General features: G+C 44.3%; 1 protein-coding gene across 1 annotated transcript in view; it reads left to right on the plus strand.

The window, feature by feature from the left end:
- Window positions 1-10,363, plus strand: part of TAF1A (TATA-box binding protein associated factor, RNA polymerase I subunit A) — a 32,115-nt gene extending 21,752 nt beyond the window's left edge. Inside the window, exons 10-13 of the mRNA XM_018556500.1 lie at window positions 1,533-1,599; window positions 6,001-6,124; window positions 9,190-9,344; window positions 10,118-10,363. Coding sequence (XP_018412002.1) covers window positions 1,533-1,599; window positions 6,001-6,124; window positions 9,190-9,344; window positions 10,118-10,200 — 429 coding nt within the window. The 3' untranslated portion in view covers window positions 10,201-10,363. The remainder of the gene's footprint in view (window positions 1-1,532; window positions 1,600-6,000; window positions 6,125-9,189; window positions 9,345-10,117) is intronic.
- Window positions 10,364-18,156: the final 7,793 nt, after the last annotated feature.

Below are 18,156 nucleotides of genomic sequence, written 5' to 3' on the forward strand. Positions count from 1 at the left end.
CGGAGAGAGAGAGAGAGAGAAGAGACAGCGGAGAGAGAGAGAGAGAGAAGAGACAGCCGAGAGAGAGAGAAGAGACGGGAGGGGAGAGAGAGGCAGTAGTCACAGTAACAAATTTAATGTGCTTGTTTTTTAAATAAAGGTTTTTTTTTCGTTGGTAGATCTCATTGTGCTCGTCATTTGAAAAGTAGATCTCAAGACAAAACATTGTGGGCACCCCTGGTGTAGGGGGCGTAGGAAATAAATACTTTTATTTCCTCCGCTCCATCTAGTGGCCTTAATGTATTATTACAACAACACATTACGTTTGCTCTGGGGGAAAAAAACATATTAGTAACATTCATTTTTGGCATTATTCACCCAAAAGGAACATTCACAGATATTTGCAGGATGAAAACGCCTGCAAATTGTTTATAAATACACTACCAATGTGTTCACCCACCTTAGACTGGAAGGATTGGGACCCTTACGCTGTTGTAATTGCAGGAGGACTGCAAATGATGTCATCTCTGATCTGTAATCTCTGCTAATATATAAAAAGCATAATCAACTCTACACTTCACTGAGATACTACAGAACAACCTCCGCTTGTCAGTTGTTTTTGCTCCATCTGCAAATATTTGGCTGCCATATGACTCTCCCCTGCAATACCCTGACATTAATAGACTTCACATTTCTCATTTTCATTCGTTTCTGGCCTAAAAGAAAAAAAACAATTCTGACGTCTGTTGTGTCCGCTTTCATTACAGAGACAAGGTAATGTTACATAGGGTGCTTTGATGCCTAATTCAGACACGTCCATTAATCAAGCCACATGTGCTGTCACTTGCTGCAATTTTACCTGGTTATGGTCTCCCTGGCAGAGATATGTGAAATGTCTTCCATACTACAAGGTTTAACCACATCTGTATGCTTTAGTCTACCATACTATAAGGCACTTAGCCCCTTCCTGTCTGCAGTCTGTATTGTGAAGGTCCCCCGGTACAATGTCCTGTGCTAATGAAATGTTAATCTACTCCCTCCCAACACTGTACATTGCTGCTAGCTGTCAGACTGGGTTGTAACTGACCAACTAACATTCAGGTACAAGAGTGGTTTCCGATCATGTATTACTTATGTTGGCTAGTTATATCAGGCTGGAGGTTCATTTAAAAAAACAAACAACCTTTCAGCCTGGAGATCCAGAGGATAACAGTGTGCCTTTTTTTTAATACTGTAATTGTCCTAATTAAACGACTGTATTAAAAAAATGGTAATCTAAATAAAAATGAATGCTTTACTTTTTCTTAACAATTTTGTCCATTAGCAGTCTATAATAAACCCTGTGTACCAAATAAAAGCTTTATATGTCCATAAAGTTTCATAATTACCAAGGTTATATTTATAGTCAAGTTAATTGACAAATACAGATGATGCTAAATTTTGTTCTGGGCATCTAGATTTCAATGACCTCTGGGCATAAAAGGGTTGAACTCCTGGAGAAGCAGTGCAGTTTTAAACGGGTGTTTTTGACCAGCTTTGTGTTGTTTCCCCAGATTTTGCATATCCTGGTCCCTTCACACAAGCTAATGCTGGACTACAGTAGACTTCTAAGAAACTCAGGTAGGTTATGTGCAGTGTGCTTTTTAAAAACAAAAGATATATATACACTGAGTGGCCAGATTATTATGACCACCCCATCAGTACTTGGTTGGGCCAAATCAGTACTTTCCTTTCTTCAAATGTGATATACCTTACATGGCTCCCCTTGCTGGTCCCATCATCCCTATTGACACGCTTGCAAGCCTGGCAGTACAGGAACCATCTGGTTGTCAACACTCTGAAAGCACTCTAGATAAAAGCAGTAGGTTTATCTGAAGCAAACCTGTACTAAAGATCCCGCTGGTAATCTGTCAGCTTGAGTTCATATCGCATAACTTTATCAGTTTTAAGAGCCTGTGACAGAAGGCAGCATATGTCCAACGTCCAATATAACTCTATTTACATGTTCAGCAGTTCAGCATGCAGGTAATGCCAGATGATGCATCTTTCTAAACCCAAGAACAAAAATTATAATGTTTTGCAGCTAGCCAGTTCTTAGACATTAGTGCTCTTGTTTCAGGCTTAGTACATTTTCAGCAAGTAGAGAATACATGCTGCTAATCCTGCCAGAAATCCAATGTCCCTGTACACTGAACTAAAATCTCAAACATTAGCCTTCCCAGCTATTATCCATGAAATACAACCCCCCGTCCCCCATATTATTGAGATGAGGAGACGTCGAGGTGTTTGCAGTCCAAATGAGGAGAGCAGCATCGGGTGACAACACTGCTCCTCTATAGGTACAGTACAGTGACTATACATTGTCATCCTGGGTCAGGACCTGTGTTACTGGCAGGATCAACAGGTGAATATAAAAGAAAATGCTTGAAAAAAGCCAATGCAGGCCCCATATCAACGGACTTGTAAGCTGCAATATATTACGTTTTTGGGTTTCAATATACTTTACAGTAGATCTAAACCCAAACGCTAAGATCTCATATTGTTGTAACACGAGGTAACCAAGTTCAGGGGGTTAAGGGACCAGGGTCATAGGTGACAGATATTATATGTGTGAGGTGGTATGACATGATCCCAAGTAGTGTTGTCAACTCTGCCTGTTAAACTAGAGATCTTCTTCTATTCACTATCCCTCTCAGTCACTGTCCACAGGCAAACATTGATTTCATTCTCGGCACGACAATGCTGCTGCCTTGACTCCCAAGAGGCTTCCAACAAACTGTAGGAAAAGGGCTCTTGGGAGATGTAGTTCTGGGGCTGTTCCTACATCAGCAGGAACTGACCTACTTGTGGCTGCCAATGGAAACATTTTTTACAAGCCTGGTGATGTTGTATGGAATAATAAAAGCTCACTACAGGAACAAAGTAAAAGTAAAAAATAATGCTGATACTAGAAGGAGAGAGGGAAGTGTTTCCTTCAAGAGAAAAGGACATGTGCAGCACTTTATCAGCAGTAATTAATTTATCTGCATGACTAGCAAAGCTCTGACGGGGTATTTCTCCACTCCTGAAATAACCATCCAGCTGAAGGACTCTGATGCTTTCCATCTATTACAGATGGTCGCTGCAGGCAACATCTCCATTCCTATTCTCTATTCTTCATAAATACCCACTTGGAATATCTGAATACTGCTAGTATAGGTATCTGTTCTTCTTTTAGCCTCCCAGAGTTTTCTGCATGGCAGTCTCCAGTTAGAGAAAGATGCAAGTAGTCACGTGCACACCGGGTCCAACTAGTCAAAACACCTTTATGTAGACGCTAAGAGTACACCAGTGGACAGCAACGTTTCGGAACCATTAGCGCTCACTTCATCACTGTTTGCCTGATGAAGGGACCGCTAATGGTTCCCAAACAGTGCTGTCCACTAGGGCTACCATGTACTCTTAGCGTCTAAATAAAGGCGTTTCAATACGTTGGACCTGGTGTGTGGGTGACTACTTACATATTTGGATTTACGTGGCACAATCCGCGGTCACACCATCACCCATTTGATTACATTGGGATTCTGGATTTTTTTTTTCTGGAGTTCTGGCTAAATCATAGCAAAGCATAATACCAAAAATCCATTTATGCAAAAACATAATACTAAAATGCCTTGTGTAGTTTAGGCTTTTGACGATACTGACTTTCCACTAGGTGGAGTCAGTTCTGCACAGATGTATTCTAGGTGATGGCATCTGTAGGCACAGGACAGTTGTTTCGCTGTATCTGTCTCCACCACTCTTACAGATGTAATAACCCGGAGCAGCGGCGGCTGGCATTAAAGTGACATTAAACCCTCAGATTTTTTAACATAAACCAATACTGTAATGTGCGCCTTACTGTAATCCATGGTTGTTTCCCTTCTCTTTGCTGCTCTTCCTTTTAAATCCTCATGTCTTCTCATGCTGGGGGAGAACTTCCCTTTGCAGCAGACTGCCTCTTCCTGTAGTGCTGGCTCAGGTTGTGAACCTATACACAGACACCATGTATAAATTCCAGAGACAAGGCAGTCTGCTGCAAAACAGAAGTTCTGCCCAGCATTAGAAGCGATACGGATTTAAAAGGAAGAGCAGCAAAGAGAAGGGAAACAACCATGGATTACAGGAAGGCGCACATTACAGTATTGTTTTATGTTAAAAAATCTGAGGGTTTAATGTCACTTTAAGCCCAGATATTTTGTTTTCTTTTTTAACTTCTACCTGCTCTTCATTATCATTGTTTATGATGAGATGACAGAACGGTGAGGTTAGCAGTGGATTATCGTAGCACAGGAGTCGGTGTCTAGTTACATACATCATTAACACAAGGCTGAGGGGGGGGCGGGGGGGGGTGTTAAGTGCTCGTTTTGGTCTAGGGTACTCAAACTAAAAAAAAAATATATACTCACCTCGATCCTGTCGGGCTGATAGACTGGTCCCAGCAGCCTCTTCTCCCCCAGGCCCTAGTAGTCTTAAGACCTATGACATCATCACGTCTAATACAGGTCCATTCACCAGCATTAGACGTGAGGACGTCGAGAGACATACCACAGCCGGAGCGAAGGGGGAGTGAGGTGAGGATCAGGTGAGTATAACTTCTGAATGCCGTCCCCTAGAGAAAAACGAGCAGTTAACCCTTGCAGTGCAGGAGCAGCCCCACTGCAAGGGTTCATTTTTTTGTAGATTCCTGGCGTTCTTCTTTAGGTTTTGTCTTATTCAGTAATTTGACCTCTTTTTTTTTTTTTGTACAGCATGCAAATCTTAATTTTCATTAAGGATGCACCGATACCGGGGTTTTTTTGGCATCGAGTAGGAGCACCGATATATTTTTCTGTTGGTACTCGCCGATACCGAGTACCAGTACCGGTGCTTCCGCTGGAATGGAGTCAGCTTTATTGTGATTGGCCGGGAAGCCTGATCGATGTTGATTGGCTGGAAAGCCAGCTTTCCAGCCAATCGGCAAGGAGCCGCCTTAGCGGCCAATCAGCATGGAGCTAGCTGTTCGGCTGGCTTGATGCTAATGCAGCATGGAGCCAGCTTTCTGGCCAATCAGGAAGCCGGGAGGCGGGTCTTTACTCGCTGCCTAGCTTCCTGATCGCACGGGAAGCTGGCACCATGTTGCCCTACGGCACTGCCGGTCAGAGGAAATCTGGATAAGCATCGGGAGCATTTGGGCGAGTACGGGTACTCGCCCAAATACTCAGTATCGGCGCCGATCCTCCTATCGGTGCATTTCTAATTTTCATGTATCGTCCATGTCATGTGACCATCAGTGTCCAGCTTCCTCTTTTCCCTCTCCCGTGTCCCTGCCTTCTATAACAAAAGAAGTTTTAAAGGGCCGGCGGCCAGCGGTTATAAAGTGTGAGCTCAGTTCTGATTTGGTTGTCTCTCTTGGTTAATATCCATTTAAAACTACATTTAAAACTACATGTCCATCCAAAGCTGGCCATGCACTAGTCGAATGGCAAACAAACTTTCAAACAAAAGATCTTTCTTTCGACTTTCTATTAGCTGATGGTGTCAAATCGATGATCAATTTTCTACCGTAGTAATGAAAAAACTCGAAGGAGCAGGATGGAAAACGTTTTTCAAATGAACTAAATTCTAAAGGTGAATGTGGTTTTCGTTCTGGAAACTCCATTCATTCCAAAATTGAATACTAAAATAAAACAAAATTTATTTCGACATTCGCCAAGTGTTTGATGGCATTATCGGGTGGTAAAGAAAGATCTTTCGTTCGAAAATCTACTAGTGTATGGCCAGCTTAAGACAGGGTGACAACACTGCTATGTGATTTCACTACAGAACAAACTGCGTCGTCACCCATTGTTCAAGGAAGTGAGAAAATAACTGATGTGTACACCAAGTGCTGAAACTCTCTCTCCTTTTTTTTTTTTTTCTTTTCTTACTCATCCGTTCCACTTTAAGTGGCCACAATAACAAAGAATTTGTAGTCGCAGATGTTTCTGTTTAATCCCGTGATTGTTTTTTATGTTCTGATAGAGTCGGATGAACATCACCAGCTTGCACTGCAAGTTCTGTTTGACCTTCTGGATTTCTCAGGCTGGAAGGACAATGTGAAAGCTTGGAATCATTTAGCGAAGCAGCTGAGAAGCAGACTGAAATGGTAAGTGCAAGTGACTCTAAACTCAGGAGTTTCATCTTAAAAATACATTCAAGCACCTGAACTATGAACAACAATGTTTCCTGTAGATCCTCAAATCATCTCTGGATTGGTGCCGACACTGTCCTTCCTTCTGGAGGGGGGCTACTTTTGTTCCCCATGGTCCCTGTGTGTGTTGTAAAGTAGTCACCGCTCCAAGCTCACTCCTGTGATGGACTACAATCTCAATACAAATTAGTAAACTAATCATGAGATTGTAGTCTATCACAGGAGTGAGCTTGAAGTGGTGACTACTTTACAACACACACAGGATCAATGGGTAACAAAAGTAGTCACCCTCCAGAAGGAAGGACAGTGTCATCACCAATTCAGAGATGATTTGAGAATCTACAGCCAAGTGATACACAAATGACAAACATTTTTGTACAGCCTTCCTGTCTCACTGTTCACACGGAACAGACCAGAGAATGGACGTACTCCGCTCTGCTCCCCGCTCTCCATTCTGATCTAATTTGCTGTGGTTCCGGGTTCCCCAGAAGAGCGGGTCACCCCCATATTTTCGTTCGTGGACGAATTTTCGTTGCAGCAAAGTGACATTAAAAAGATATTTTAATTGGACCCCCCCCAAGTTAAAAAAAAAAAAATGCGTGGGGTTACCCCCAAAATCCATACCAGGCCCTTTAGGTCTGGTAGGAATTTTAAGGGGGAACCCCACCCTAAAAAAATGGTGGAGAAAAAATAAACTTGGGGTCCCCCTAACATTCTTACCAGACCCAAAGGGTCTGGTATATAAAAAATTAAAAATGTATTTTTAATGTCACTTTGCTGCATCGAAAATTCGTACAGACTACCGCTAACGAATTTCGTCCGAAATTTAGTTTTCGGACATTCGGATTCGTTTCCATTCGTAATTTCTGTTATTCGGAAATTTGGATACATCCAAATCTCCGAAAAATGAATTTTTCTGCAACGAATCGCACATGTCTACTTTGCACACCTTTTGCTTTGATGCGGCAGGAATGTATGTAGTGATAGTTTGAGCTGATATTTCTTCGGGGCCTTAATACATTCCTTTTTAACCTCTTGCCTTCCGCCCGTTAACAAAAAACGGACGAACGGCAACCAGCATTTGCGGGTTCCCGTCTCCAGACGGCATTTTTCTCCTGCTTGCGCGCGCCCCCTAGCGCGCGCACGGGCAGGAAAAAAGTGGGTAATAATAAATGTTTTAGAATTTAACATAGGGGAAACTTTTTTTTTGCATGACGGAATAAATATCAGTCAAAGTAACGCAGCGCTGAATACTGAAAAATGGCCTGGATGGGAAGGGGGTTTAACACCGCGGATGTCAACTGGTTAAAGGTCTATTTTTCAGTCACTAGTCCTTAAACGTGAAGTGCGCACAGAAGTCGTTCCATCTCCCGGCTGCTAATGCAGTTGAGCGGTATGATAGAATGTAGAAATGAAATACTCTGTTTGTACAGTATGCATTACACACAAAGCAATTTGTTTGTATATGAAATTCAATGCTCTTTTGGCCGGTGACCCGCAGGAATGACCTGACACGCCTGGCATTGTGTAATAAGTTTTTTAGTTTGGGTTTTTTTGGGTTTTTTTTTAAGCCTTGTCTTATTCAGAAACTTCTTTTTTAAAGAATGTAAAGCATTCATACCTTAATTTTCACACATCGTCCATGTCATGTGACAGTCGGTGTCCATCTTCCTCTTTTCCCTCTCCAATAGTGGGCACGTCATTAACCACTTCAAGACCAGGTGTTTAGACCCCCTTCCTGGCCAGGCCATTTTTCAGTATTCAGCGCTGCGGTACTTTGACTGACGTTTATTCCGTCATTCAACGCTGTACTGAAATGAATTTATTTAAGTTACTGAAGAGGACAATGCCAAAACGTGTAACTCCTAACTTATATGAATTACAGTGTCAGACGTGTCAGGTCATTTCTGCGGGTCACCAGCCAGAAGAGCATTGGCTTTCATATAAAAACAAATTGCTATGTATGTAACGCATACAAATACAGCATTACATTTCTACCTTTTATATCATGCCGCTAAACCACATGAGCAGCTGCTAGCTTACTTGCACCGACCATGGGGTACAATGGCTGAGCTGGGTCCCTTTTATATACAGACAGGGAAAATATCATGCCACACCTTGGTGTTGGTCTTTTCTCAGTATTATTTTTGTGTCAATCGGTTGAATGTGAAATATTACAGATTATTTCACTTTAACACCTTACAGCCAGTAGCTGGCGAACCTAATGCAAGAGCACCCAAGACAGGGTCTGCGGGCAAACCAGGACTGTATATAACAGTAAAAATAAGGTAGCAGCAACTATGTTGAGCTGTGTCTAAGGAAACTCTTTTTTTTTTTTTTTTTTTTATGTTTTGTAGGGAAGGGTTTAAAACCCCATGTCAGTTTATTATTGATGCCACCTGTGTCCTACTTGAAAGACTTCAATTGTTTGTCCCCATAGTAGGTGGTCAAATTCCCACTTAGACAGCTGTCACAGCAACAAATGTCACTTTTTTTTTTCTGTGTTAAAGGGAAAAAAAAAAAGTGCATATATGACTTTACCTGCGTTAAGGTGGCTAGTACACAGTAACGCATTGTAATGTTAAGGGAGGACTGATTCATCCCCTCCCCATCCAAAAATAATCATTTTGACTAAAGTTGGGCACCCCTTCCCCCCCTTCATACCCAGCCATGCCACTGAAAAAAAAATAAGGTTTATCATACATAGCTTTTTTGGAACTATCCTCTTTCTAGTCACACCATGTGCAGGGTGCTATTCTTCCCTCTCATGGTGGTGGGTGGTCCTTGCTGGTGCGCAGAGCACGTGAGAGGCAGTCCATGAGAGCCTGGGCTCACAGGAAATGGTTTGAATGATGCCGAACATTGTTCATCCATATGAGGACTAGTGCTGGGCCATGGAGTGGGACAGCAGAGCAGACAAGGTGGGCATTTGTTTTATACTGGTGGCAGCATACTAAAAAAAAAAATGCAGTTGCTCTAAATTAGATTCCTTGTGAGATTAATGTGAGACTCTCCTACAGTGGTCAGACATCTTGGATATCGGAAGCGTGGACTTCCAGGAGTGACTGGTGGCCGTCCTATCACTTCACCCAATTCCAAATGAAGAAGGATTGGAGTAATTGCATGGAACTCGCGGTGAAGAAGGCCTCTGTGTCCGTCTTGTTACAGGGACAAGGTGTGTGACTCTTGAAAAATTGCTTTAAAATATTTCTTGATATATTCAACTAGCTCTAATGTGAAATGTAGAGTTTTAAAAGGGTCATATAATAATAAATGATGCGATTGCCTTTTGTAGTTCTTTTGCTGCCTGCTGATAACTTCCTAGCCAACTCCACAGGTTGGGAAGCGGGGGAGGGGGAGAGTACCATTACTCGCATTACCAAAGTTGCTTTCGTCTCTAAAGCTGGCCATACACCTATAGATTATCTGCAGATTTTCTATGGTCAGATGGAAAAAGTGCAACAGATTCCTCCATCTACGTTACACTGTGTGGGTGGAGGAATCTTCCACTGGGCCAAGCTTCAGTATCTTGCTAGTCGGCCCCACTGGCTATCAAAATTCCTGAACAATCTGATTGTTCCAGAATCGGGCCGGAAAGCACTGGGGCTGGTGTGAGCTAGCTCTGAGTCACATTACGTTTTATAAACAGTATATAGGACGCCGAGGGACTTTCCATTGCTGCACCAGAGGGGAAGAGAAGAGGAAGGGACCAGAGAAGCAGCCAGCCGGCTTCGCAGTTTGGGTGATTATAACTTTTTTGTTTTTTAGCACCTAGAAAGAAATTGGCACTTAACCCTTGTAGTGCAGAGTAGCCCCACTGCAAGGGTTAAGAACACTTTTACCCGGAGTTCTTCTTTAAAATCCTCTTTCCCAGCATGCAGTATATGTGTTGTTGTTGGTTTTTTTTTCCCCCAGAATAATCATATTCTTTTATTTTTTAATTCACAGAATGCAGTTACTTTTCATCCGTGTACCATTTGGGAAATGACGAGCAGAGAAAAGTCTTAGATCGGGTGATAAAGGTTCTATAGACGTGACAGGAAATGGCGACTGCTTCGCATTTTCCCCGAATGAAGCCCCTGCAGTTTTATGTAGGTGAAGCCTCAGTGTGAACCTGTTCTAAGGTTCATGTGGCCGGTAAAGACTTGTGAAGCAGAAGCAGCACCTGGTACCTGTTTTGGTGTGACGGATCTTTATTGCTGAGATGCTGGTTTGGGTGTGTGTCTGCCCTGACATTTTGTAGACTCTCTGTCTGCCCTGACGCTCTGTCTGCCCTGACGCTCTGTCTGCCCGGACGCTCTGTCTGCCCGGACGCTCTGTCTGCCCGGACGCTCTGTCTGCCCGGACGCTCTGTCGATGGAATAAATGAGTGCTAAACCAGCTCAGTATTTAGTTTTTACTCTTTCTATGTCGTCCCTACATGCATCTCAAGAGCTAAGTGCACCATAATTTGAGTGTACAATGGAACTTGGTGCCATTCCACAGCCCTCAACCCAGCTCCTCACTTGCCTGAATCTTGGGCTCCTTCTCCTGGCAGGTTCCTGTGTATTTTGGAAATCGGCATTTCTTATTCATTCAAGGATCCGTTTATAGGATCCGTGAATGAAAAAACAAGTCCCATCTGCACTTCAGCAGTTTATTGATTACTTCCTCCATCTCCATAAGTGAAGGTCCGTACCTTGGTACGGACTAGGACAGAGAGGAGAAGTCTGCAGGAGCCTGAACATTGCACCCACGGCCCATTAATCTTGAAAGTAGTGCTCAGATGACTTTGCATGGCCGCTGTGCTGTTACGCCATAGGAGGAGAGATCCTGTTGTAAACATCACCCCCGCATAGTTATTATTATTACATAGTATTTATAGAGCGCCAACAGTTTGCGCAGCGCTTTACAATATAAGGAAGACATTACAATCGCAATACAATTCAAGACAAGATGGTAAGGAGGGCCATGCCCCTGAGGGCTTACAATCTAAAAGGGAGGGGGAAGTGATACATGAGGGGGTAGCTGTGTGGGGACAGTAGCAGCACAGGAGGGAGTACATTTCCCAATATGTATCTCTCTCTAACATGCCCTATTAGGCCTCATGTACCCGGGGCTTTTATATGCTTCTGGGAATTCTTGCGGCAGGAATTCCAAGTGAATGCGTACAGATGCGGCCGTGGTGCCCATTCAAGTGAATGACAGGTTGGCAGTTACCGCATCTGTGCTTGGTTCTCTGCATGTAATTGTACATGAAACAATTAACTGCGATTCAGCAGGATAGGTGATTGCCCCTGCACACAATCTGTTTGCGTCCATCGCCTATCCTGAACTGCAGCTAATCGCTTCATGTACAGTTACATGCAGACATCCATGGACAGATGCGCCAGCTTGTCATTCACATGAATGGGCACAGCAGCCGCATCTGTACGGACCCACGTGGAATTCCTGCCACAAGAGTCCACAGGTTCTTGCCAACGGAACCCCCGAATGCACAAAAATCCCCCGTGTGCATGAGGCTTCAGCATAGGGCCAGAAGCGGGATGGCGCCGTCAGACCAGGTACAGATGGACATGGCCAACATACTGTATATTAACGCCTATGATGCTGTGTCTTTATATCACACTGTATTCCAAGCAGACAGCGCACGTAAGTTGGACAACAATGCTACAATTTCCCAGGAGGCAGGCAAGCGTTGTCCCTACTTAAAAGGAAGTCACATGTTACACACTGGCCTGGCAGGATAGCCACTTATAATTTGGGGTCTTAATGCAGCAATCATTACATTTATATTTTAAATGCAAGCAGTGTAAGTACCAGAATTTGACTTGGTATTCACCACCTGCAATCCCTTTGTGCAGCAGTGCTCAGACTAGAAAAGGAAAAAGCAGCACAAGCACCAATCAGTTGTGCTGCAGTGGCTATGTGCTAAGAAGGTACATGCTGAATGAAGAAGAGAGCAGAGGGGCTTGGGACTTGTAGTTCCACAACCACTGGAGTGCCAAGGTTGCCTATCCCTAGCATAACATAATAGGCTTTCAATGCTCTATAATGCATGTATCAGTTGTAGTAATAATTCCCATTTTCTGTTACATAACTGTCCTTGCTGAAAATAAGTCACGTTTTAGAGTTTAGTAAATTGCGTGTTTTTATAGAAAGGGTCACAGACGCGTGCTCACCTGGCTCTGTGACTACAGAGACAAACGTCTGCTGGATGAGAGGTTTTATAGAGACCGCCTGCTGTGGCCTTTATTGGGATTCCAAGACTGGTCTTTGGACATAGGTCATCATTTTAAAATCTTTCCACCTGTCTGTCACTGGTAAAGACACGTGGAACTCCTAAATCATTTTTTTTAAAATAATTATTTTCCCCCTAAAACTGTATTGTTTTGTGACCCCCGTCAGTTTAGATGTAAATGTTGTTGTCACCATGTGTTTATTATGAGTTTTCCATTACGCAGGTTGAATGGGTTTATATCCTCCATAGCACACAGCTGCGCACCAGACTATCACTGATCACGTCTCTGCCGCATGTTACTAGAGAGCATCATAAAGTCTGTTACCAAAATCTTCTGCTGTGTTGTACATGCATATCCTGCGTTTGAGGTTAACGCATCAAACAAACGGTTTTGAAGGCTGCAGTGTTATGGTAGGTCCACTCTCTCATGCGAATTTGGGAAAATGTAATTACCCCCACCAATCTGCCACCCTTTCCCCCCCGCTGCTGCTCTTACCTTCCTCCACGGCTGCCAGCATACCATCCATACTCTGTATTTCAAAAATGCTTCTCATTAGTCAGCTCGTTTCAGGTGCCCGTGCTGACCAATGAGTGCTTGCCATTTGCATGCGTAATTTGAAATACCGAGCGCACGGCTGCGCTTCTGTGTATGGAGTATGGTTAGTACACAGGCAGCTAAGAGGAGCAGTGGGGGTAATTACATTTTCCCAAATTCACCTAGAAAATTGAGTTATCCTTTACCACTTGTGAATACACGAGCGGACTCTTCCCAGCGGGTGGATGTGCCTGGACATCACTATTTTTTTTCTGCTCGCACGCGTGCAGAATCCCGCTGGGGATGTAAACCGCCAGCACCAGCTGTTATATACAAGCGTTCGGCTGCCTCTACAGCTGGCCGATCGCTTGTATGACAGCAAGCAGCTTGCGACCCCCCCATTCAGTGCCGCTGCTGGTTATACCGGGCTCCGCTGTCCCCCCTGCGGGCCTGAGATGGGCACGACGGCCGTTTCCAGTGATGACGGAGGAGAGATCAGCATTTCCCCCACTGCTGATCTCTCCTCTCTCTCTCTGAAGGCGGAAGCGATGTGTATTACATCACTTCCGCCTTTTAGCTTTCATTTCCGTGGCTGCAATGGCCAGAGAAGAAGCTGGTGAAGCGGATCTCTGCCTCTACAGCTTCTTTGGGGGTCTCTAGGTGACATTAGGGGATATAGAATACTTTGAACCGTCAGCCACATCAGTCTCTTCCCTGAAGGAGCTTACAATCTTATTCTGCACGTATATACACACAGAGTACAGAAAATTACTTGTGTAGAAGAGTTAGAGATGGGCAAAACTGAGTCCCGTCCTGTCTTCCCCCCGCCAAAATTTTTTTTAATTACAGCTTACCTGTTCATAGATGTTCTGGGTGCATTAAAGGAGAACTATGGGGTCAGGGATTTTCCGCATAGTTCTCCGAAGGGTAACAGGAGGACACAAACTAGCGTCCTCCCGTCACTCTAAGCTCAGTATACCGCGAGCTACAGCTCGCGGTATACTGAGACGCGGCAGCTGAAACGGATCCCGACAATTATGTCTGGATCCGCCCAGCTGCATCCGTGACAGCTGGCTCTGCCTATCTAGAGGTACCCGCCAGCTGTACCCGCCCCTCCCCCGTCCGTTCCGCCAGTCAGCGCTGGAGGATCGGAGGGGGGAGGGGGAATCCAGCCCCTCCCCTGTCACGGCTCTCTGCCGTGACAAGATCGAGAAGTGAGCGAACGCCGGTATATGTTCGCTCACCTCCCGATCTACTGAGCGGACATGTGACAGTTTAATTGTCACAGGTCGGCTAGAACTATGAGGATGAGTGAAAAGCACCCACCTCATACTTCTCCTTTAAGCTGGCCATACATTTTACAGTCTGATTGTACAATGTCCAAAAACTATGTAGTTCAAAGGGTCTGCCTAATTGGCTCCTCGGCACCAGATTGAATGAACTGTTCTTTAACAGTCCATTCAATCTGGTGCCAATTAGGACCCCTATATTATCTAGTTTTTGTTGATCTAGTGGAGATTTTAAAGACATTGTACAGATTGAAGTGTGTATGGCCAGCTTTAGTTTTCTCGTTTTTAAGCTAACAGCAGTTGCAGCCAGTACAGAAAATCCCTGTCCTGAGTCCTTGTCGCTTCCTGTAAGCTGAACTTCAAGCGGAAACAATGTTGTCTTCCTTTTGTAAACTACTAATCCCCTAACCCACTATGTGACTGAGATGAAGAGAGGAAGACATGTTTGGAGCCCAGCCTACGTGGCACCCATGGCACTCTCCATAGAACGATTCATAAAATAGAAGGCATTCTGTGAATGGCCCAGGAGAGAGGGGATTGATAATCAACACTAGGGCTTCCATGTATGAGAGCGGCAGGTTTGTGGTGATCATGGCATGCAGGTCCTTGTATAGGCACTTCTGTTATAGGATGACAACGCTCTGCCCCTGTCTAGTAATGTGATATGTGCTTCCAATGGAGCCGATAAGTACAGGCGTGGTCCACTGTTGTCAGCATCGGAAAAACCCGCCCCGAGAAATGCCCACAGTCATCACTGGAGTGCATGTAGACAGGAGGTGTCTGCAAAGAGGTTGGTAGAGATCAGCAGCACTTAGATACATCAGACGATTGTTCAGTTAAAAACATGGCCACATGCAAATCAGTGCTTAATGCCCCACTAGCCAGATGCACGTCCAACACCACTGGTGTATAGTGCAAATAGAGCCATTTATTCCAAACTGCATACGGCTGTTTCAGGCTTTTTGGCCATCATCAGTGCAATGTATGGAAACCATGGCTTCTATATTGTAGGTCTTGGAACTCTACAGGACAGTGTATCCATTCATACATACATACATAAGGATGAGCTCAGGTTCAGACTGAAGCCAGTCTGAACCTGAGCTCATCCAAACTTGACTTTCCATCCAAACAGCTGCACGCTCGGGCACTCCCTGCAGCTCACCATAAACAAAGGGGTGGGATGCGTGTGTAGACAAGATTCACCTTATATGGCTACATAGCCATATTAGGTCATTGTCATTGACCTAATATAGTCAGTGTAGCCATATCAGGTCAATGACATAACTGTATCCTGCCCCTTTGCAAACACGCAGCTGATTAGGCGGCAGCAGAAAGGAGTTTCCTTCCAGGTTCGGAGGAGCTCCTTTCGTGTATGGAGAACCTGAGCTCATCCTTACGTACAGGTTATGGTGAGAAGGGACTAAAGCAGCTGTAGGTAAACTCTGGTCCTCCAACGACAAATCCCATCATGCATCTGCCTCTGGGAGTCGAGCTGGAGGGCTGATGTTTGCCTAACTCGACTAGGACCCATTCATACTGGTTCCATTGCATTGCGATATGTTACGGTTTTTAACAGATGCTAATGAAAGGTACCCGAAAAATGAATGGGGCAAGTTCACACCCCTTCATGTGTTACATTACACTGGAAAAAAGTAGAACATACACACACTTTTTTTTCAGCACAACAGAACACAACTGACCCGGTGTGAACCAGCCCCATTCACACCCATTCATTTTCAATGCCCTTCCGTCAGCATCCATTGATAAACGGATCACAACAGATTGCAAGGACCCTCCATTGACTTCTGATTTTGGGGGAACAGGCCTTAAAGGAAACACCACCATTGAGTAGAATGAGGAAAGATAATAGCCTCTACTAGGTTTTATTGCTGGCTCCATCTTCCTGTCCAGGTGTCCACCGTTCCCATCATTTCTTGTCCTGTTGTCACCAAATAAGAGGAATAAGGAAATAAGAGGAAATCCCCCTAGAGGTGTTATGAACAGCAGTAAAAACCCAACACAGGTTCTAATTCTATTCATTTTTTTTTTTTTTTTAAAGTTTTAGCTGAAATTCTCTGATCACCATGATATAATCCATACACCAGTGACTTGTGCAGGGACCGCCATGACGTAGGAGATTTAACCTCAAGTACTCAAAGGGTTCAAACAAATTCTGCGCTTGTACCCTGCGGTCATTTCTCCATCCTTGGGGTATGGCCAGCTGGGCTGTATAGAAGTGTCTCCGCTGCCATTCCATAGACTGCAGACATAAACAAGTATAATATTGCTTGGCGTGAAGTTTCAGAGCCATGTGATGGGGAAGAGATTGTAAATATACTGTAAGTATGCAGAATCTGTATATCAAACCGCTTTGTGGTATCCGTGCAGCTCCTGTAAAAGCCGCGCGATAAAACGTTTGGCGCCGCTGCGCTTATAACAGGCCACCAGAAGCCATTTGCCTGTTTGTTGTGAATCTTAAAACTTTCACTGACATTCTTCATGTGCTGCTTTTTATTAATAATGATCAATTTATTGAAGCGGGATTATCGGGAAGCATGGACATCTGCTATTGGTTTTCTATCCTTATGTAAGCCCTTCTCCCGCGTGGCTTTCTAGGGTTAATTCTCTGAGCTGCCTGAATCATTTTATTGGGGTTCGTTATTTGATTTGATTATCAATTACTTGTCCAATTCCTATTTATAAAGGGCACAAAGTTGCAGCATTAAGATCCAAATACCGACCCAAATATTTTCATTACTGGCCGTTATTTTGTTTATTAAAAAAAAAAAATGTCAAAATGAATTGGTCTCTTTTATGAACGCTTGCAGGGAGTCTTCCCCCGCACTGCAAGGGCTAAGGGCCCATTCACACCACACCTACATTACCCAAAATGCATCCCGATGTATCCCTGTGCTATTTCTGGCCTCTGTTCCCACCAGCGCAATCCGTTCCAGACCAGAAAAATACTGCTTGTCCTATTTTGTCTGGTCTGGAATGCATCAAAACGCATCAATGCATCGAACGCACCTGTAAGACCATTTTCAGCTAAAAAGATTCCAAACGCGGCAAAATCGCGGTAAAAACACAGCAAAATCGCAATGCATTATGTTTTAGATCTGCTCCGGAAAATGGTGTGAACTCAGCCTTTTTTTTTTTTTTAGCTTCAAATGGTCTTACAGGTGCGTTCCATGCATTTTGGATGCGTTTTGATGCATTCCAGACCAGACAAAATAGAACAAGCAGTATTTTTCTGGTCTGGTCTGGAACGGATTGCGCTGGTGGGAAAAGAGGCCAGAAATAGCATAGAGATACATTGGGATGCATTTTGGGTCCGGAAATGGTCTGATCTGGAGGTAATCTGGATGTGGTGTGAATGGGCCCTCCAGATTACCTCCAGCGTCCTCTCGTCCTATACACTGTGTATAGAACGTGATGACTCGGACCTTAGCCCGCTGCAGAAATATGTATAAAGCGTGCCCCCAGGGCTGTGCGCGGCATGTCCCCTGGGCTGTGCGCGGCATGTCCCCAGGGCTGTGTGTGGTATGTTCCTTGACTACGGCGTGTACCAGGGCTGTGTGCGACGTGTCCCCAGGGCTGTGTACGGTCTCTCACCTTGGCTGTGCAGCGTGTCTGGGGTGTGGGTGAGCGGCGGGAGGAGGAGGAGGCGCCATGCGACCTGACCAGTGCTGTAAGCAGCGCCGCAAAGGTCTTCACAAGGCTGCCCTGAGGTGCCCAGCAAGAATGGTGCCTTACAGTAGCCGCCTGTGTTTGAAAATTATTAATTTTTATCGGCACCAATACTGGTATCGTTATCAGTGCATCCCTACTAATGAATGCAACCACCACATCTAAGGACTGGTAAGCTGCCATATATTACATTTTTTTTTTGATCTTGGGATTAGATACACTTTAATATTGTGTCTGCACAGGCTCTCTGGCTAAT

This window comes from Nanorana parkeri, unplaced genomic scaffold (assembly GCF_000935625.1).
Source record: "Nanorana parkeri isolate BGI_ZX_2015 unplaced genomic scaffold, ASM93562v1 scaffold240, whole genome shotgun sequence".
Classification (NCBI taxonomy): domain Eukaryota; kingdom Metazoa; phylum Chordata; class Amphibia; order Anura; family Dicroglossidae; genus Nanorana; species Nanorana parkeri.